The sequence below is a fragment of the Columba livia genome, chromosome 29 (genome assembly GCF_036013475.1).
Source record: "Columba livia isolate bColLiv1 breed racing homer chromosome 29, bColLiv1.pat.W.v2, whole genome shotgun sequence".
Taxonomy (NCBI): domain Eukaryota; kingdom Metazoa; phylum Chordata; class Aves; order Columbiformes; family Columbidae; genus Columba; species Columba livia.
Genome location: NC_088630.1, coordinates 2,251,536 through 2,270,842, shown reverse-complemented (window position 1 = coordinate 2,270,842; position 19,307 = coordinate 2,251,536). Strand labels below are relative to the sequence as shown.

The 19,307-nt window shown below is 61.0% G+C and overlaps 2 protein-coding genes across 4 annotated transcripts; both read right to left on the bottom strand.

Moving 5' to 3' along the window:
• Nucleotides 1-1,244: 1,244 nt before the first annotated feature.
• Nucleotides 1,245-11,694, bottom strand: ACVRL1 (activin A receptor like type 1). 3 transcript variants are annotated; one of them, XM_065043697.1, is made up of 11 exons: nt 11,365-11,694; nt 10,148-10,265; nt 8,149-8,219; nt 6,253-6,477; nt 5,661-5,860; nt 5,451-5,550; nt 4,986-5,132; nt 4,637-4,912; nt 3,535-3,732; nt 2,352-2,482; nt 1,245-2,263 (listed from the first exon to the last, which is right to left on the bottom strand). In XM_065043697.1, the coding sequence occupies exons 2-11, from the start codon at nt 10,249-10,251 to the stop codon at nt 2,129-2,131; spliced, it is 1,587 nt and encodes a 528-aa protein (XP_064899769.1). In that variant the 5' UTR covers nt 10,252-10,265; nt 11,365-11,694; the 3' UTR covers nt 1,245-2,128. The 3 variants fall into 3 exon arrangements, with proteins under 3 accessions (XP_064899769.1, XP_064899772.1, XP_064899771.1); XM_065043700.1 differs by lacking the exon at nt 10,148-10,265 and having other exon boundaries at nt 11,365-11,689; XM_065043699.1 differs by lacking the exons at nt 10,148-10,265; nt 11,365-11,694 and adding an exon at nt 9,610-10,111.
• Nucleotides 11,695-15,053: 3,359 nt separating this feature from the next.
• On the bottom strand, nt 15,054-19,028 carry ANKRD33 (ankyrin repeat domain 33). The gene is made up of 4 exons (XM_005507896.3): nt 18,566-19,028; nt 18,169-18,298; nt 17,582-17,722; nt 15,054-16,884 (listed from the first exon to the last, which is right to left on the bottom strand). Exons 1-4 carry the CDS (start codon nt 18,872-18,874, stop codon nt 16,106-16,108), a joined length of 1,359 nt encoding a protein of 452 aa, XP_005507953.3. The 5' UTR covers nt 18,875-19,028; the 3' UTR covers nt 15,054-16,105.
• Nucleotides 19,029-19,307: the final 279 nt, after the last annotated feature.

The following is a 19,307-nucleotide window of genomic DNA, read 5'->3' as shown; positions in this document are numbered from 1 at the left end:
AGTGTGTGCACAGTGTACCATTGCAGTGTGTGTGTGTGTGTGCAACGTGCAGTGTGTGTGCACAGTGTACCATTGCAGTGTGTGTGTGTGTGCAATGTGCAGAGTGTGTGCACAGTGTACCATTGCAGTGTGTGTGTGCAATGTGCAGTGTGTGTGTCACAGTGTACCATTGCTGTGTGTGTGTGTGTGCAATGTGCAGTGTGTGCACAGTGTACCATTGCAGTGTGTGTGTGTGTGTGCAATGTGCAGTGTGTGCACAGTGTACCATTGCAGTGTGTGTGTGTGTGCAATGTGCAGTGTGTGTGCACAGTGTACCATTGCAGTGTGTGTGTGTGCAATGTGCAGTGTGTGTGCACAGTGTACCATTGCAGTGTGTGTGTGTGCAACGTGCAGTGTGTGCACAGTGTACCATTGCAGTGTGTGTGTGTGTGCAACGTGCAGTGTGTGTCACAGTGTACCATTGCAGTGTGTGTGTGCAACGTGCAGTGTGTGCACAGTGTACCATTGCAGTGTGTGTGTGTGCAACGTGCAGTGTGTGCACAGTGTACCATTGCAGTGTGTGTGTGCAACGTGCAGTGTGTGTGCACAGTGTACCATTGCAGTGTGTGTGTGCAACGTGCAGTGTGTGCACAGCGTACCATTGCAGTGTGTGTGTGCAACGTGCAGTGTGTGCACAGTGTACCATTGCAGTGTGTGTGTGCATCGTGCAGTGTCTGTGCAGTGCGGGGCCGGCAGGGGCTGTGAGCCACAGGCCTGGGCATCCCTTGCACGGTGGGGACTGCGCTGTGCCCTGCACTGAGCACCCCAAACCCCGGGCAGGGCACCCCCAGCCCCACGTACCCCTCACCCCGCTGAGGCCCAGCAGCTCCCTTTGCTGACCAGTTTCTCCCAGTTCCCAAATGGGAGCGGGACACAACACGAGCTGGAGTGACTGCAGCGCTGGGCACCAGGGACGTTCTGGCAAGGCTGTTGTCCCCCCCGACGGCCGCGCTCTGAGCCCGCTCCCCTCTCATCCCGGGGGTGTCAGCTTCGCGCTGGCCCCTCGGCAGCCCCGGTGCAGCTGCAGCAGGGCCGGGCTTGGCGCAGGGCTGCAGTGAGGTTTGGCGCAGGATGTGGTGCCACCGGAGCGATGCGCGGCGGCTACACCATGTTGGAGCCATGCAGAAGCACTGGGCTGAGGGGTCGCTTCCTGCCGCATCAGGTGGTGCCCAGCGGGGGAGGTTTGGCAGCTCTTAAGCAATACAATAGCTTTACATTTTATTAAATATATTAAATCTTAATAATTAAATAATTATGGAGTAAGGCGCGAAGCTGGTTCTGCTGAACATCCCGGTCCCATCTGAACGGCCCCGAACGCGGGGTGGTTTTGGGGTGGCGGTGAGCGGCGCGGGCTGGAGCTGGCGCTGGGGTGCACCGAAACACCCTGGAAAACACCAGAATGTTGGCAAAGCCCAAAAGGGTTCAGCAAGCGGACTGTTTGTCGGGGAAGGATGAGGTCACCACTGCAGGAGCCGCTGCCTCGGCACGGGGGACACTTCTCAGTGCTGGCACCTCCTGGTCCTGGGGAGCCCCGAGATGTGTTGGGGTGCGGGTCTGACCCGGCGGGGGACGCTGCTTTCCCAGCAGCATCCAAACCCCGGGCACAGCAGACCTGCCGGGGAATTCCCGCCGCTGCCGAGCCCGCGGCGTCCCCGCCGCCAGCGTGCCAGGCAGGTTTGGGCAGCGCCCGCTGCCGGTGTGCCCGCCGTGGGGTGCACGCCTGGGCTTGGGGGCTGCGGTGCAGGACGGCGCCGGCTCCGGTGCCCGCTCACCCCTCGGCTGTGCTGTTGGCCGGGGGCTCAGGGTGGGATACTGGCACCCGCTGCCACCCCGCCGGGCAGGCGAGACGCGCCGGCGTCGGATGACAGATCCAGGGGGTATTTTTATAACCGGGCTGGAAGATTCCCCTCTTGCTTCTTTTTTTTCTTCCTATTTTTTCCCCTCATTGCAAATTCAAAAGGCACCAAGGAGGGGCGGGAAAGGCAGGAGCTGCGAGCAAAATCCCCTCCGTGCCAGGGAGCCGTCTCGGTGTTGGCTTTGCCGCCGTCCCCGGTGCAGCCGGTGAGCAGCTCCGGTGTGCGTCTGGTGCTCACTGCTCTGGCTTTGGCTTTTCCAGGGAGTTATTGAGCTTTTTCAGCGTCTTTTTGATGCGCAGGGCGGTGAGGCGGGCCGAGGGGCTCTGGTACCAGCACTCCTTCATGATCTTTGCCAGCGCCGACAAAACCTGGGGGAGGCAGAAGAAGGGGGGCAAATGGAAGGGTTAGATGGGGAGCAGTGGTTTGGGGTGGGAAGGGGTGAGCCCCAGGACTCACCGAGTCAGAGAAGAGGCGGTTGGGGACCACGGGGGTCTGCTGGTCGATGCAAACCACCTTCTTCATGTCCTCGAAGCTGGGGTCGCTGGGGACGGCGTCGAAGAAGGGCGGTCGGTACTCCTCCACGATGCCTGCGGGTGGGGGGCAGCGTGAGGGCCATGGGGGAGGCGCAGGGTTCACCCCCCATCACGGGGTGCACAGCTCACCTGCGCCCAGCCTTGGGGGGCGTGCGGGGCATTGCCGGTGGGATTTGCCCAGTGCATTGGTGGGGATGCTGCGGCTCCAGCCCTGGCTGCACCGCGAGGCCTCGCTGGGATGGCACAGGGTGGCTGCGGTGGCTCCATGAGCACCAGCAGCGGCTCCAGCATCAACCACAGCTCCAGCACCGGCACCGATGCCACCTCGCAGCCCTGCGGTGAACCCGCCAGCTGGCCCAGCTAATCTCCGCTTAGTGCCTCCATATGTCTGTGTGTCCGCAGGGTTTAACCTCTCTGGGTTGGCCTGAGCACCCACCAGCACCCTGCACCCTGAGGGGTGGCCCCTGAACCTCGGGGTCCCCTACAGCCCCTGTCCCCAACACCCTGGGGCCGTGCATGGGCCGCACAGCCCATTCTGGAGGTTCAGGGTGCCTGGAAGGGTTAAAACCAGCTGGCTGAAGGTCATCCCCTGCACATGGCTTTGGTAATTTGGAGTAAATGTTTAATCTGAAGGAGCCCCAGGCAGTAAATGAGATTATCCCGGCCAGACTGCGCCTCGGGGGGACCTCCTGCCTCATCCACCAGCGCCCACCATTTAATTAATGCTTCTAATGGACTTTGCCGGTGGTGAGCGCTGCTGTCTGGGCAGCCCCAAGGAGGCGTCTCCACAGCGTGGGGGACCCTGTCCCTGTCCCCAACCGTCCCCCATCCAAGCCGCGCCGGCCAGAGGTCCCGGCCATGGCCGGCTTCCAGGCAGCGCTCCACGCTGCTTGTTTTCTAATCAGCGCTGAACAAACAAAGCGCTGATTGAGTCTAATGGGCCCTTTAATCAGGGAGCCGGGTGCTGACACTAGATTACAGTGTTTATAATTTACAGCTAATCTTCTGGGCGAAGGGAAAGAGAAAAAACAACATAAAGAGGAGGGAAGGAGGGAGGGAGCACGGAGCCAAGCTGGGAATGCGGCGGCCAGCCGGGAGCTGCTCACCGTTCACCACCGTCCGCCGGGCGATCTCCCAGAGCACCAGCCCGTACGCCCAGATGTCCGTCTTCTTGTAGGACTCGAAGCAGTCGGTGCGGATCTGCTCGCTCAGCACCTCCGGGGCCATGTAGCGCTTGGTGCCCACCCGGGGGTTGTTGCCGATGTCCAGGTAGTCGCTGCCCTGGGAGTGCATAACGGCCAGCCCTGCAGGGATGCCGGCCCCGCTCAGTGCTGTGCTGGTGCTGCAGCCCCAGGATGCTGCATCCCTGGGCTACCACATCCCCGGGCTACCACATCCCCGGGCTACCACATCCCCAAGGTACCGCATACCTGGGGTACCACAGACCCAGTGTTGCGCATTCCTGGGGCTCTGCATCCCCGGGGTAGTATGTCCCCGGGGTACCACCTCCCTGGGGCACTGCATCTCTGGGGTACAACACCCCTGGGGTACAACATCCCTGGGCACCACATCCCAGGGTACCACATCCCTGGGGCACTGCATCCCTGGAGTACAACATTCCTGGGTACTACATCCCTGGGTACCACATCCCTGGGGCACCACATCCCTGGGGTACAACATCCTCAGTGTACCACATCCCTGGGGTACTGCATCCCTGGAGTACAACATTCCTGGGTACTACATCCCTGGGTACCACATCCCTGGGGTACAACATCCTCAGGGTACCACATCCCTGGATACAACATCCTCAGGGTACCATATCTCTGGGTACCACATCCCTGGATACAACATCCCTGAGGTACAACATCCTCAGGGTACCACACCCCTGGGTACCACATCCCTGGATACAACATCCTCAGGATACCACATCCCTGGGTACCACATCCCTGGATACAACATCCCTGAGGTACCACATCCCTGGCTACCACATCCCTGGCTACAACATCCTCGGGGTACAACATCCTCAGGGTATCACATCCCTGGGTACCACATCCCTGGATACAACATCCCTGAGGTACCACATCCCTGGCTACCACATCCCTGGCTACAACATCCTCGGGGTACAACATCCTCAGGGTATCACATCCCTGGGTACAACATCTCTGGGGTACCACGTACCCAAGGTTCTGCATCCCACCCGCATCTCACCCAGGTCTGCGATGCAGCACTGCCGGTTGCTTTTCACCAAGATGTTCCTGCTCTTCAGGTCGCGGTGGGCGATGGCGGGCTTGCCCTGGGTGCCAAAGATCTCCACGTGGAGGTGGACGAGGCCGCAAATGATGGAGGTGGCCAAGCCCAGGCAGGTCTCCACGTCCAGCGCCGTCCTCTGCAGGTAGTCATAGAGCGAGCCGTTCTCGTGGTAGTGGGTGATGAGCCAGAGCTGGGTGCTGGAGTTCCTTGACGTCATGTCAGAGGCGATGAAGCCTGCATGAGGAGAAACATCAGGAGCTTGGAGCTGCAACACAGCCGCCCCCTGGCCCCCCGGCCCCCCACTCACCCAGGATGTTGTCGTGCCGGAGCAGGACGGTGTTGTAGATCTCTGTCTCACGGAACCATGACTGCTCGTCCCGGGAGGAGAAGATCTTCACGGCCACACTCTCCCCGTGCCACACGCCTCGCCACACCTCGCCATAGCGTCCTTTGCCTGCGGTGGCCGTGGCACCGTGTCACACAGCCCCTCCAGCACCCTCCCCGCACCCAGCGTGATGAACCAGCAGTGGGGTGGTGCAGGGCCCGTTGACCTTGGCCAACTGCCACCCACCCACCCACCCTCTTGCTGCCTCCCCTGGCAGCAGGATGGGGAGAATTGAGGGTCTCTATGGGTTTTCGCTGAAACAGTTGGGTCCAGCCCCCCCCTCCCGGATCTGGCACCATCAGCTGCTGCAGGGAAGGGCTCTGGCACATGCCTGAGCACCATGGGGTGTCAGGGCAGCCCCCCACCGCGCCCGGCCGCTCTCCGTACCCACGCACTCCACCAGGGTGATTTGCCGGGCCACGGTTCTCTGGACAAGGAAGGGCAGCCCCGAGCCGCTGCCCGTCGTGCAGTCATCGTTCAGCAGGTCCTGCACAGCCACGGTGACAACAGGGTCAGCCCAGCAGCCACCCCACACCCAACTTGTCCCTCTCTCCCACACCTTGGGGGCATTCGGGGTCCCCCCCAGAGCTCACCCACCTCCAAAGTGCTGTCTCCCATCATGGATGTCTTCAGCATGAGGTCCATGTCTCCCAAGTCGCTTTTCTTGTGGCGGTGCTGGGCCACCTTCCAGCAGAAGAGGACCATGAGCGCCACGAGGATGAGGAGTGCGAGCAGCGGGACAAAGATCATCAGGAGGAGGTTGGGCAGGGAAGACACCTTTCCCAAGGCTTCTTCTCCTGGGGAGGAGGGAACAATGGATGGGAGTATGAAGGAGGTGCTTGGCCTTGGACCTGGGAGGGTGGAGGTCTTGGTGACTGGGCTTGGACTGGGGAGGATGGAAGTCTTGCTACTTGGGCTTGGACTGGGGAGGACGAAGGTCATGCTACTTGAGTTTGGACCTGGGGAGGGTGGTTCTGCATCGGGGTCAACCCCATGGATGGCAACTCTGCAGGCACAGCCCAAGAAGGGACACACAAGGACATCTCACCTTGGTCCCACCTGGGCAAGAGTGACCCTGGAGGTGCTGAGTGAGGAGGGGGATGGTCTGGAGACCCAACCGCAACTCCAGCCCCGTTGGCAGCTCTGCCCCTCTCCTGCCCAGCTCCTCGAGGAGGACCGTGCCCTGTACCTGGCAGGAAGATCTCCAGCTCGGCGTTGCACATGCTGGACTCGCAGCACCTCGTGCCGTACTGCTCCGTCGCCGTAGCGCGGCAGTGCTCCAGGATGTTCTGGGAGAAGCATCCCCGGTGCTGGGTGATGGTTCCCTCCTCCTTCCTCTTGCTGACGAAGCAGACGGTGCCGGTGCAGGTGGGCAGGCTGCAGTGCGGCACGTCACAGGCACACAGCAGCTCATCTGCGGGCACCAGGAGAGGACACGCTGTGCCACGGGGACACCCTGCTGCCTGCCTGGGGCACGCTGGTGGCTTTGGGGACAGTGACATCTGTCCTAAAGACCCATGAAGCGAATTTTGAGAGCGGGAAGCCTGGGACCACTGTGATCCGGGCTGGGGAAGGCGGCTGCAGGTGCTCGGCCCATCCTGAGACCTCGTGGGAGTCGCTTGCTCCTGGCTGGGACACAAGTGCCAGCCCTGAGGTTGGGGGTCACCTGTCCCTGCACCCCCGGGAAGGGACCGTTCAGGGAAAACGCATCCAGCCCCACCACCTGGGATTAACTGGGATGCACAGGGTGACAACCTGTCATGGTACTGTGGCCTTATAGTGGCCTTTCTGTGCTTAAAAGGGGCCGATGAGAAAGATGGAGACAGACTTTTGAGCAGGGCCTGTTGCGAGAGGACAAGGAGTGATGGTTTTAAACTCAAGGAGGGAGATTCAGGCTGGATAAAAGGCAATTGTTGTCCCTGAGGGTGGTGAGAGCCTGGCCCAGGTTGGCCAGAGAGGTGGTAGATGAACCATCCCTGGAGACATCCCAGGCCAGGCTGGACGGGGCTCTGAGCACCCTGAGCTGCTGAAGATGTCCCTGCTCATGGCAGGGGTGGGTAAAGTGACATTTGAAGGTCCCTTCAACCCAAACCCTCCTGTGATTCTGTGATCCTGCCCACGGGGTCCCATGGGGTGTGGGAGCTGCCTGCTCCGGGGCTGCCTGCGGGAGCTGGGTCCCGGGATCCAGGATGGGGCCAAAAGCCCCAAAACCCCAGCTGGTGCCTCCCCAGCGGGTGCCTCTGGGAAGCTGCATTTTGGGAGCCGGGTGCTGAACCAGGGTCTTTCCTGGAGCTTCCTCTGGCCACCCGAAGGCGCTTCCCTGCACCACGGTGCTGGAGCGACACAAGGGGCAGCCACGCTCCCAACCTCCCGATTTAGCTCTGCCCTTTCGCGCAGAAAATATCCCTCCTGGAATCTGTGAGTTCAGTGCGAGGGCAGCCAGACGGATGGCGACGAGGGGACAGACAGACGGCAGTGACGGGCCGGATGGCTGTGGGCAGCCCTGTTGCCCCCCTGCCCCAAAGGCTGCCCCATCCCAGAGCCATGGGGTGGTGGCCGAGGGGCAGGACGGGGACCCAGTGGGGACTTGTCCCCTCCCTGAGCTCTGCTGCTCCTCCCTGGCAGACCCCACACTGCTTCGGTCCTCCCTGCACAAGCACCATCCCGGATCTGTCCCCAGGTCACTGTGATGCCCTCCTGGGACCACACGCACCTCATCCCCGCTCCCACCATCAGCACCATCACCCCCGGGAACAAACACGTTTTCAAGCACGTGTGTGCAAGCGTTTTCCCCATCTCCCCTCTCATGACGTCAAAGCACTTGATGAACCATAATTAATTAAGCTGAGATCCTCCCTTGGAGGCAGGTCACCGTCCTGGAGGGGAGAAGCCCTTCGCAGGGTACGACGCGGGTCCCCAGGGTGCCCCGTGTTCCTCGGTGCAGGCTCGAGGTGGGCGGGCACGAGCCACCCTCCGCAGTGGTTTATTTGGAGCAAAGCAATGACATTCCCAAAGAACCGGGGGTTTATTTTAACCCCCCTGTGCGTGGCAAAGAGCTGCCAAGCTGCATCGTTTGGGTACTCACCTGCTGCAAAGCCGAGGGACAGGGTCATCAGTGCCAGCACCACCCGGCTGCAGGCGCCACACGGCATCGTCCTGTGGGGAGCAGAGCATGAGAGGCAGCACCCCAAAACCCCCTAGACCCCCCGAGGGGCTCATTACTGGGTCGGGGGCAGCCGCGGGGGCTTTGGGAAGGAACCAGGGGGGCCATGGCGAACGGAGAGCGATGGAGCTGGGGAAGGGTCTGGAGCACAAGTGTGATGGAACAGCAGCTCCCCAGGACCTGCTGAGCCCAGGGGACCTTCCCGCGGCGGCACTGGACACCGCACAGCCCTACGGCGCTCCCGAGCACCCTGGCATGGGGACATCGCCATGTCCATGCTACCCCAACATCCTTCTCATATCCCAGAGATCCAGACTCTCACATTTCACACCATTCCTGTGGCTCCCGCGCTGCAAAACCACGGCCGGTGACAGACCCGTGGGCTCGGCAGCCATGGTGAGCACGGCGATGCCGCGGCACTGCCAGAGATCCCAGGTTTGGCAAGACTCGCGCCGTGGGATGGGCTGAATGCAGCTGCCCACGGTCCAGGGCTCAGCCCCAGGGGGCTTTTGTATGTGCTATCAATGACACAAGCAGAGGCGCTATAAACGGCCAAAAATTCCCCAGCTGGGCCTTTGGGGAAGTTTTGCTATTTTTTCTCTCTTTTTTTGTTTTTTTTCCTTCTAAAAGGGACATTTCTGCCAAACCAAACACGGCGGAGCCAGCGCTGCCCCCACCCCTCGCCGCGCCGGCATCGCTGCCCCTTTCACATGGCCGAGAGCTCGGCCGGCGGCAGCCGCGGCTCCGCAGCCCCTCCTGGGCTCATTCTTTGTGGTTCCCGACATAAACACGCCAAAGCCTCCGTTTCCTGCAATTGAAGGAGCCCTGCCCAGGGCCGCCGGGACAGGAATCAAGATTGTTTAGATTCTGGCCTTGATGGGGAAGCGAAGTCACGCAATCCCGGCCCTGGAGAGCACACGCGGACGTGGCCGACCCAGGCGGGCTCCAGCCGCCCACAAAACGGGCTTTTCCTCCCCAAAATAGCTCACTTGGTTGTTGCTTGGAAACAGTGACAGGGTTGTGGGTTGGAGCGGGGTCTGGTCCTGAGCGCCCTGTGCCGGGAGCGATGCACAGGCTGATCTCCAGCAGTTGGTCCCTTGTCTGGCCCAGGATCAGCTTTATGTTAGCAAATAAACTCCCCTGGCGCTGGGCTGCTGCTCCCCAAGCCTCCCAGTGCTCTCGGCTTCTCCTTGCAACCCCAAGAGCTGCAAAATGCACCTTTTTAAAGGGGAACCGAGACTCCTGGGTGGTGCGTTCCCTCCATAAACTCCCCAGCCCTTAGATGGCTGTGGGACATTCGCCACCAAACACAAAGTGATCAAGGTCTCACCCAAAACTTTGCTGTACAAGTAACAACATCACAGGGATTTACAGCGTTCGCACCTGAACCCAGAGCCATCCTTGGCATCCCATGGGAAAAACATCCCAGGTGCTTCTGCAGTGGGTCGAACAAGCCCCTTGTCCCCATCCTTGTCCCCAACCTTCCGCCCTCCTGCTTGCGCTGGAGCTCATGGACCCTCCCGGGTTCTGGAGCATCTTCCCTGGCCACATTCTCTGTTACATCCTTCCACCCTTGGGGGTTTGAAGCAGCTTCAGGAGAAGGAAAAAAACCCCAATTAAAACCTCTGGGATGGGGCGCAGGTGCTGGCAGAGGTGTCGGGGAGCAATGGGGTGCAGTGCTGGCAGAGGTGTTGGGGAGCAATGGGGCGCAGGTGCTGGCAGAGGTGTTGGGGAGCAATGGGGTGCAGTGCTGGCCAGCCCGGGGGTCCGGAGCAGCCCCATGAGGGGGAATTTCCCCTTGATCCCATGGAAAGAAAAGCAAAAGGGGTGTTGGGGGGAGATGGAGCAGAGGTGGTGGCAGCCCAGGGGATGGGTGGCTGGGCATGGTCCTTGGGATGGCCAGAGGGTCCCTTACTCTTACCAGGGCAGCTCGGCGGAGCTTTGCAATCCCGGTGCTTCCTCCCTCCCCTGCGGTTTCTGCTGTTCCCGGGGGGGTTTCGGCACAGGACGTGCCTTGTGACTCATGTCCCCTGTGTCACCTGTTTGTGGGGAGCCAGACAGGCTGGAGAACCTCATGCAGTGCTGGTGGGGGGACGTGGGGTGACACCGACAGCACCGGCCACAGGTCCCAAGGGCTGGATGGACCATGCCAGAGGTGGCAAGAGCTTTGCTGTGGACTCCCAAGGCATCAGCCTGGTTTCGGGCAACGGATGGAGGTTTCTAAGGGTTGGACTCGATGATCTCTGAGGTCTTTTCCAACCCAGTCATTTCTGTGATTCTGTGATTCCTACCCCCACCCCATAGCTGCGGTTTGGTCACAGATGCAGCAGAGCTGTTTGCATCCTCTGGACTCTCTGGTGCAGCCGGCACAGACACAACACTCAGGTCAGGGACCCACAGGGGTGTTCTGTGCCGCATCGGCCCCTCTCGCGCTGGTGGGCATCACTGTGCCGTACACGAGAGGTGCAAAGCGAGCAGCAAACACAGCTCGTGTTTGGACGGTGTTGCACACGGGTCCTCGTGCAGAGCGGGGACGAGAGGACCGTTCCTGCCCTGGCCTTGAGGCAGGTTTGAATGCCAGTGGCGGGGCAGAGCTCACACCAGCTTCACTTTAAGCACTTCTCTCTGAAAACGGGGCCTCTTTACCAGCTGTTTGTCTCATCCTTGCCCACCTCTCCTGCGATGGAGCCAGGGCTTGGCTTTGCAGCAGGGCTGGTCGAGGCGGCGTGTCCTGCAGCATCGCTGCCCTCGGTCCCCGTCACCCTTGTTCCAGCCCCGGCTAGCGGAGCTGTCAGCTTTCCTTCACTTTTTCTCCTGCCTTTCAAAAATATACCCAAATTCCCCATTTCCCAAGTCAGCTCCAGGCTTTCAGTAGCAGCCACGTATTATTTCAGCTCTTTAGCGAGGAACTCGGGACTGATCCTGCTACTACCGCACTGGTATAAATTCAGAGTTATGCTCCCGGCTCTGCCAGAGCCACAGTTCCAGCCTCTCCTACACTGACGTCAACCCCAACGTCCCACCAAATGCAAAGGAAATGGGGCCAAATTCTGATTTTGTCTGCTCTGGGGTGAATCAGGAGGGAAGCGCTGAGCTCGGTGCTCAGACCCCGCGAGCGCGTCGTGCATCCCCACTCACCTACAGCATCCGCGTCCCGCGGGCGCCCGTGGCTCTGCCGGCCCCGGCGAGGCTCTCCCGGCCGCGGTGCCGAGCTCGCAGGCAGCTCCGCTCCGTGCCGTGCGCCCCGGCTTGGGGGAGCCTCATGGGTCTGCTCCCCTCCCGCCGCCCGTCCCGGCACCGCGGCGGCTCCCGCGGCCGCAGCGTCGCCCGCCCCGGCAGGGAAGTGTGTCCGTCCCCGTGGTGCGGCCGCGGGGGCTCGGCGGCCCTGTTGTCCGAATGCAGCTGCTTGGCAAACGCTCTGTGGTCTGGATGTGGGAGAAGTCAAAAAAATGTTTCTTATTACTGCCTCTTCCTGCCTGGCTTCTCTCCACCACTCCCAGCTAATAAAGCATTTCCTATTGCTGAGCACACATCCACGGCCGGCCGCCCTTCCTCCCGCGCACCGGCCCCAGCTCCATCCTGGTTGCTCCGCTGGCCTGTTCCTCCCACCCCGGCCTTTGCTGGGCTCTTTCCCACCCGGTCTCACAGAATCACAGATGGTTTGGGTTGAGGGACTTTCAAATGTCACCTTATGCCATGAGCAGGGACATCTTCAGCAGCTCAGGTTGCTCAGAGCCCCGTCCAGCCTGGCCTGGGATGTCTCCAGGGATGGTTCATCCACCACCTCTCTGGCCAACCTGGGCCAGGCTCTTACCACCCTCAGGGACAACAATTGCCTTTTATCCAGCCTGAATCTCCTCTCTTTTAGTTTAAAACCATCCCCCCTTGTCCTATCCCAACAGGCCCTGCTCAAAAGTCTGTCCCCATCTTTCTTCAGGCCCCTTTTAAGCACTGAAAGGCCGCACTAAGGTCTCCCCGGAGCTTCTCTTCCCCAGCTGAACAATCCCCTCCCTCCACCTGCTGCCCACAGGGCTGGGGATGCAGCCCAGGGTACGGTTGATCTGGGCTTTTACACACACGCACAATGTACAAGTGCACGTTGCCTGCTCATGGCCAACCTTTCATCTACCAAAGCCAAGCCCTTCATGATGGGACGTCCATGGTGTCTCCTTCCCTTAGCATCTAAAGGCCTTTGGCTGAAACGTAGTTGGTTGCTTTGATGGTGCTGCGGGTGGGAATGTTCCAGAGAGATGCTGCGGGAATGACCTTGATATGCTTGGCCATCCCTCCAGCTCCAGCATCCAGCCCTCATGGCCATGGGAGCACCAGGGCAGAGCCAAAGGCTCCTTGGGTATTTGGTGTTGGCCACCACACGTTTGGGGTGCTGTGCTGAATGGCAGGGGAGGTTTTCTCCCCCGGGGTGTAATGCTGCATCAGGGGGTGTTGCTGAATGATCACCCCATAGGGACGCTCTGGCCTGGCTGTGGGCACGGACCAGGGCTGGTGTGGCCAAGGGGTTTGGTCGGTGTGTCCCGCCATCCTGTCCCCATCATCCCCATGGCAGCCCTTGAGCTGCCATGGCAGCAGGCCCTGGGACACGGGCGGCGGGGCCGTTCCCATGGAGGGGGCCGGGCACTTCCCTCTCCCCAGGACGTGTGGGGCCAGCGGGGCTGCGGCAGCGGAACTGTCGCTTCCCCTTTTGCCACTTTGGGGTTGTTTTCTTTCAGCCACCCACTCCTGGTGGCTTTGCCCTCCTCCTGTCCCCATCCTCTCCCTCCAGCGCCTTTCCAAGCCCTGAAGTCCTAGCGCCTGATTTACCTCTCCATTCCCCATTGCATCACCAACCTCAATTGCACCATGAACCCAACCAGTACTCTGAGCCTCCCCACGCCAGGGGAGCCGAGCGCGGCTGCAAAGCTTTGAGGTCTTGCCCGTCGCCTCTCCCCCGCTATCACCCATGATCTAGGAAGTTTAAACAAACAAAAGCACAAAACCAGGATAAAACACAAGGGACCTTCACGCGTGACCTTGCCTGCACCGGGGCCGGGAGGTTTGCGGAGCTGGCGCGGGGGAAACGGGCAGTTTCCATCAGATAGGAGCCGCCGGGAGGAAGCCGGTGCCTGCAGACGCTTTATCGCCGTGACCATCTCTGCTCCACTGTGGGGGTCTCAGTGATCTGACCGGTGATCGGCGACTCCCAGAACTATTCCTGGATGGCTCCTGTGTCCCTGCTGCCTTCCCTGGGTGCAGGCACATGGTGGGTATCAGCACCCACTTTTCTGGCTGCAGGTGGGAATTTGCCCCGCGCTGCCGAACGTGCCAGCTCTCTGGTGAGGTTGGTGCCGGCTGCTTTGGTCCCGGCGCTTTCATCTTCCAAACGGCGCAGCTTCATTTTTTAAACAATAATTGTCACTGGGGGGTAAATTCTTGCTTAAAAACTGCTAAAAGATATTACATCCTAATCCCAGGTGACTCAAAGGGCAGGGAAGGGTGCAGCCCCAGGGTGGAGTGCAGCTGCAGCACTGCCGCTGTGGAAAAGCATCCAGAGCCAGGACACACTGTAGAGGTACCTTAATGAACACATCAAACTGTTAATGAACACACCACCCCCCACAGGCTCTCTGAGACACAGGGAGGATGATCCCTGCCCTGTGCCAGCCCTGGGCTGGGGCAGACGGGCTGAATCAGCCGGGCTGGGCACCCGCCGTGGTGCTGGGCTGAGCGCCGACGGCACCGCGGCCCCACACCGGCCCGGCCCGGCATGGCGCAACCTCCCGCCACCCCCTCGACCAAAGCCAGACTTTCCGTCAGCACTTGGGTGCTCATTGCTGGGTGCTGTGACTTCAGAGAAACACGGAATCATTTGGGTTGGAACAGACTCTCAAGATCATTGAGTCCAACCGTTCCCCACCCCGGCACTGCCCCATGTCCTGAGAACCTCATGTCTGTCTGTCCAACCCTCCAGGGATGGTGACTCCAGCACTGCCCTGGGCAGCCTGTTCAATGCCCCACAGCCCTTTGGGGAAGAAATTATTCCCAGATCCAACCTCAACCTCCTCCAGCCCCTCACCAGCTCCGTTCCTTTCTCTCCACTCGCTCCAGCACCTCAAGCTCTTTCTTGGCGTGAGGGGCCCAAAACTGCCCCCAGGATTGGCGGTTTGGCCTCCCCAGGTCCCAGCACAGGGACGGTCACTGCCCTGGGCCTGCTGGCCACACCAGTGCTGGGACCAGCCAGGATGCTGGTGGCCTCTTGGCCACCTGTGGACACGCTGGCTCATGTTCAGCTGCTGACACCAACACCCTCACAGAAGGGTGCGGGCATCCCTGGGCGGCTGTTGGAATCCCCGCGACTGCACCTGGCCGTCCCTCAGGGTGTCATCAGGCTGTCCCCACAGCAGTGGAAGGGGACGAGGGGCTGGTGGGAGCCCGGCTCTCCCTTCCCCCCGCTTGGCAGGAGCCGGGCTGGCACGCCGTGTGCCATGGCTGCTCCATGTGCCATCCGCCCCCGGCTCATCTGCGAGCCGCCGCCGGGAGCTGGCGAAGGAGGGCGGCCACGTGCCGGCGAGCCCAGCGCCAGCCAAGGGCTGGGGGAACAGACGGGGCGGTTGCAGCTCGTCCCAGCCGAGCATCCTTCCCCACCTGCCGACAGCCCGTCTCAAACATCCTGGTGCCCCCCAAAGGCAGAGCTCTGCCTAATATTGGGGGGCAGGAGGGGAGCGGGGGCATTTGCCCCCTGAGGGAGGGGGTGGTGAAGAGGGGGTGTCCATCCTGGTCTGTGTGCCTTGCCATGGGAAGGGTTATTCTTTACCTGGATAACTAGTGCTTCCAGCAGCTCTTGCTGCCAGTCGCTCTCTCTGCAGGTCAAACCCGGGTGCTTGGGGGGCCAGCACCCCAGTTTCACCTCCCCACACTCTGAGATGGAGCTGGATTTAAGAGCAGCTTGAAATATGTGGCGCAGGATCTTGCTGCCGCTGCAGCACATCTCACCCGTGGGTGCGGGGGCACCTGACACACAGGCAGCTGCACGGCTCCCCCAGCAGCGGGTCCCGGGGGCTGCACGGGGCAGGCGGGGGGTCCCAGAGGGTGGTTTGCTTGGGAACAGGGACCACTGGGTCCTGTCCTGGGTAACGCTGGAGTACAAAATCTACCTCCTCTCCGAGCACCCTGGCTCCATAGGGCAGCCGGGATGGAGTCCCCAGACACCCCAGGTTTGGGTCCCCCTGTGTTTGCACCTGGAGCTCCTGCTCACCCTCCTGCAGCACCGAGATACCTCCCCGTGCTGAACCTCCGCTTGTCCACCTGCAACCTGGGAACAGGCAGGTTGTTCGGGTCACCGAGTGGGTGACGGGGTAGACGGGGGACACCGGCAGCAAGGGGTAAGTGTCTCTGCCAGCCCTACAAGCAGCCCTGAGCTTTATTCATCAAGTCAATCCTGTTAACATGGCAACCGCTTCCATTTTAATTTGCATGGCCGTGTTCTGCCACGTGCTGCAAGATCAAGATTCCAGGAAGATCAAAGAAGCATTAAAAAAAAAAGAACAAAAAGAAGAAAGAAAAAGAAAAGAAGGAAAAAAGAAGAGAAAAGGGCCCTTCTGCCACAGATCTGCTCCCTGGCAGAGCCAGAGCCCGGCCGGCCAGGGGCTCAGCACATCAGACCCGGCACAACCGCAGCCGGGTCGGGGTGGCCGCCCTTGAGGACGAGGGGCTGGACAGGGAGTCGGGGACCCGGGACCACAGGGCTTGGGACATCTCAGCATCGCAGCATCCTCCTCCCTCGGGTGTCACTGTCCCACGGGGAAGGAAACCATCCCCGTGCCAGAAAAGCAAACACATCTGAGGGGACAGCAGGGACCTGACCTCCACCCTGCCACCTCCTCCCTTAGCGCTTCTTCCCCCTTTTCTTCTTTTTCTCCTCACTCTTCCCCTCCTCGGCTGCTTTCTTCTCCTCCTTCAGCTCCTTGTACCGCCACTTGGGTGGCTGCAGCAGGTTCTTGTCCCCCGCCCTGCGCCTCCGCTCCCTCGAGCAGGCGGACGAGTCGGAGGATTTGCTCACTTTGATTTTTGGGACGGGGTCCCCGGGGAAGATGATGTTCCCGCAGCGCAGGCGCAGGGGCAGGAGGCGCAGGAGGCCACCGGCCGGCCGGCGTGGCGGCAGGAGCCGGATCTCCGACATGGCTTGGCCGTTGCAAGAGGATGCACCGGTGCTGGGGCACGAGGGGAGGTCTGGCTCAGCATCTGGATCCGCCACATGTTGCCCCAGGATCTCCGGCACAGACAACCTGTGCTTGCCCACCTCGGGGGGGCTGTCGGGGCAGACAGTTTGGCAAGTGGTGGCCACGAAGGGGCTGGCGAGGGACGTGGTCATCCTCACCATGTGGTCCATCACGCCGTCCTCCTCGGGGTCATGGGGGAAGCTGAAGGTGAACATGGATTGGATCTTCTCCAACAGCCTCTTGCCCCTGGATTTGGGGCTCAGGGCCTTGGCCACCAGCTCGGCCAGAGCTGGCCACTCGGGCCGGTACTGGGTGCTGAACTGCTCTGCTCGTGGGCGCTGCAGGAGGCTCCGGATCCGCAGGGTTGTCTCAAATCGGCCTGTGAAGTTTGCCCATTCCCTGGCCGTCTTCCCCTTGATGGGATCCACCATCTGCAAGTCAGCTCCTGGAGACACCGGGATGCAGAGAGCATGGAATCATAGGATCAGAGAAGGATTTGGGTTGAAGGGACCTTCAAATGCCACCTTATGCCATGCACAGGGACATCCTCAGCAGCTCAGGGTGCTCAGAGCCCCATCCAGCCTGGCCTGGGATGTCTCCAGGGATGGTTCATCTACCACCTCTCTGGCCAACCTGGGCCAGGCTCTCACCACCCTCAGGGACAACAATTGCCTTTTATCCAGCCCGAATCTCCCTCCTTGAGTTTAAAACCACCACCCCTTGTCCTATCTCAACAGGCCCTGCTCAAAAGTCTGTCCCCATCTTTCTTCAGGCCCCTTTTAAGCACTGAAAGGCCGCACTAAGGTCTCCCCGGAGCTTCTCTTCCCCAGCTGAACACCCCAACTCTCTCAGCCGTTCCTCCCAGCAGAGCTGCTCCAGCCTCGCATCATTTCTGCGGCTCCTCTGGCCCCTCTCCAGCAGGTCCAGGTCTGTCCTGTGCTCAGGACCCCAGAGCTGGACACGGTACCCGGGGGGTCTCACAGAGCGGAGCAGAGGGGACAATCCCCTCCCTCCACCTGCTGCCCACGCTCCTGCTGCAGCATCGCTACAGGGTCCCACCCTGTCCCAATGCAGAGCACGGGCCGAGCAGAAATGTCACCCCTTTCCAAATAACCTGGGGAAGTCCCCGGGGAGACGCTCACCGGCCAGGAGCAGCGCGGCCACGCAGTCCTGCCGCCCCTGCACCGCGGCCTTCATCAGCGCCGTCAGGCCACGGGGGTCTCGCTTGTCCACATCGAGCATGGGGTAGTAGTTGAGGAGGTAGTTAACGATGGTGATGTGTCCTTAACAGCCAGAGAGAAGCTGCATTAGAGTTTCGACAGTTAAGGAGGGATAACTGCTGGTGCCCATTGGAGAAAGAGTATTTAGCAACTGGATCTTGTGAGGACAAAGACACAGAAATGTAGAGGGATCAGGACTGAAAAATTTCTTCCCCAAAGGGCTGTGGGGCATTGAACAGGCTGCCCAGGGCAGTGCTGGAGTCACCATCCCTGGAGGGCTGGACAGACGGACATGAGGTTCTCAGGACATGGGGCAGGGACAGGGGTGGGTTATGGTTGGACTCCATGAGCTTGAGGGGCTTTTCCAACCAAAATGATCCTGTGATTCTACAACTGTAGATGGGGAAGGTCACATCCCTTGGGACTCTTGGATTTCCCAGTGGCTCAGTTTAGGGTTTTTTGGGGTCACAGCACTTTGAGGGGTCTGGCGGGACCGGCGCGGTGCCTACCCGCCTGCGCCGCCATCATGAGGGCCGTGTTCCCATCCTTGTCCTGCTGGTTGACATTCAGGTAGGGGCACTTCTGCAGCAGGGGCACGATGTCCACAAAGCCCTTGTAGCAGGCGACCATCAGCCCATTCTGGAAAGGGGACAGCAGCGCTGCGTCACCCCCCCACCGCGCTGCTCCCCATGGCCCCCCACCCCAAACCAAACACCTTCAGGGTGGGATGACAGATGGGGTTCTGCTCCAAGGGGTCAATCCCAGGAGACCCAGCCCTTGCCAAAGCCATCGCACCCACGACCCTCCCTCCTCCTTCGCCTGCTTTAGCAACCACCATCCTTCAGGATTTGCCAATTGCGGGGAAATCCTCTCACTGCTCCACAGGGTGCCCACCCAGCCGCTCACCCTCCCGTTGGTGTCCACCTCCGTGGCCTCGCTCCTGGTCACCCCGTGCTCCAGCTTCTCCCACACCAGCTTGGCATCGTTCCTGGCACAGCACTGGTAGAGGCTGAGGTACCCATCCCCGCCGGCCCCCGGGGACGACTCGTAGCATGGGTAGACGGAGTCATCGGACAAGATGCTGCTGGTGTCTGAGGGCTCCGACTTCTCCTCCTCCTCCTCCTCTTCCTCCTCGTAATGCAGCTCCGGGTCGGAGGCATCCAGGCTGGGAGCGGGGGCTGCAGCTTGTTCTCCTCCACCGCAGGCATCTGTCATCCGGGCCGGCGGGGGGGAGCGAGCTCAGCCTGGCCCTGCGCCCGCCTGGGCTGGGACCCGCTCCCAGGGACGAGGGGACAGTCTGGGCCGTTCACTCCCTCCTGCGCAGACAGAGCGGCCGTGGGAACCGCGTGGGCTCCGTGTCCCTCATCCCGCTGGAAAGCCTTGTCCGGCTCCGGCACAGCCCGGGGGTCCCATTTCCACCCTCTGCCCCGTGCAAACGCTTTGCACTGGGGGTCTGGATGCTGCAAAACCCCAGGGGAGGAACAGCTCCCACGGCACCGTCTCCAGCACAGAGCGGAGAAAACGGGGGGAGTTTGGAAGGTGGATAAATGCCGCACGGTGTAGGAATTGAAACCAGGCTGGTGGCGTGATTGCGAATGTCTCCGGCGTGGTAGGGATGGCAAATGCATCCCTCCTCATGCCACACGCT

Excerpts from the sequence above, each read along its gene's own strand:
- ACVRL1 (XM_065043697.1), bottom strand. The coding sequence starts at position 10,251 with ATGAGTCACAAGGCACGTCCTGTGCCGAAACCCCCCCGGGAACAGCAG. Across the intron at positions 4,913-4,985 it reads CCGGCACGACAACATCCTGG|GCTTCATCGCCTCTGACATG; the intron begins GTGAGTGGGGGG and ends CTCCTCATGCAG. Across the intron at positions 2,264-2,351 it reads ACCGCCTCTTCTCTGACTCG|GTTTTGTCGGCGCTGGCAAA; the intron begins GTGAGTCCTGGG and ends TGCCTCCCCCAG.
- ANKRD33 (XM_005507896.3), bottom strand. The coding sequence starts at position 18,874 with ATGACAGATGCCTGCGGTGGAGGAGAACAAGCTGCAGCCCCCGCTCCC. Across the intron at positions 17,723-18,168 it reads CATGATGGCGGCGCAGGCGG|GACACATCACCATCGTTAAC; the intron begins GTAGGCACCGCG and ends CTGGCTGTTAAG. Across the intron at positions 16,885-17,581 it reads GGCCGCGCTGCTCCTGGCCG|GAGCTGACTTGCAGATGGTG; the intron begins GTGAGCGTCTCC and ends CGGTGTCTCCAG.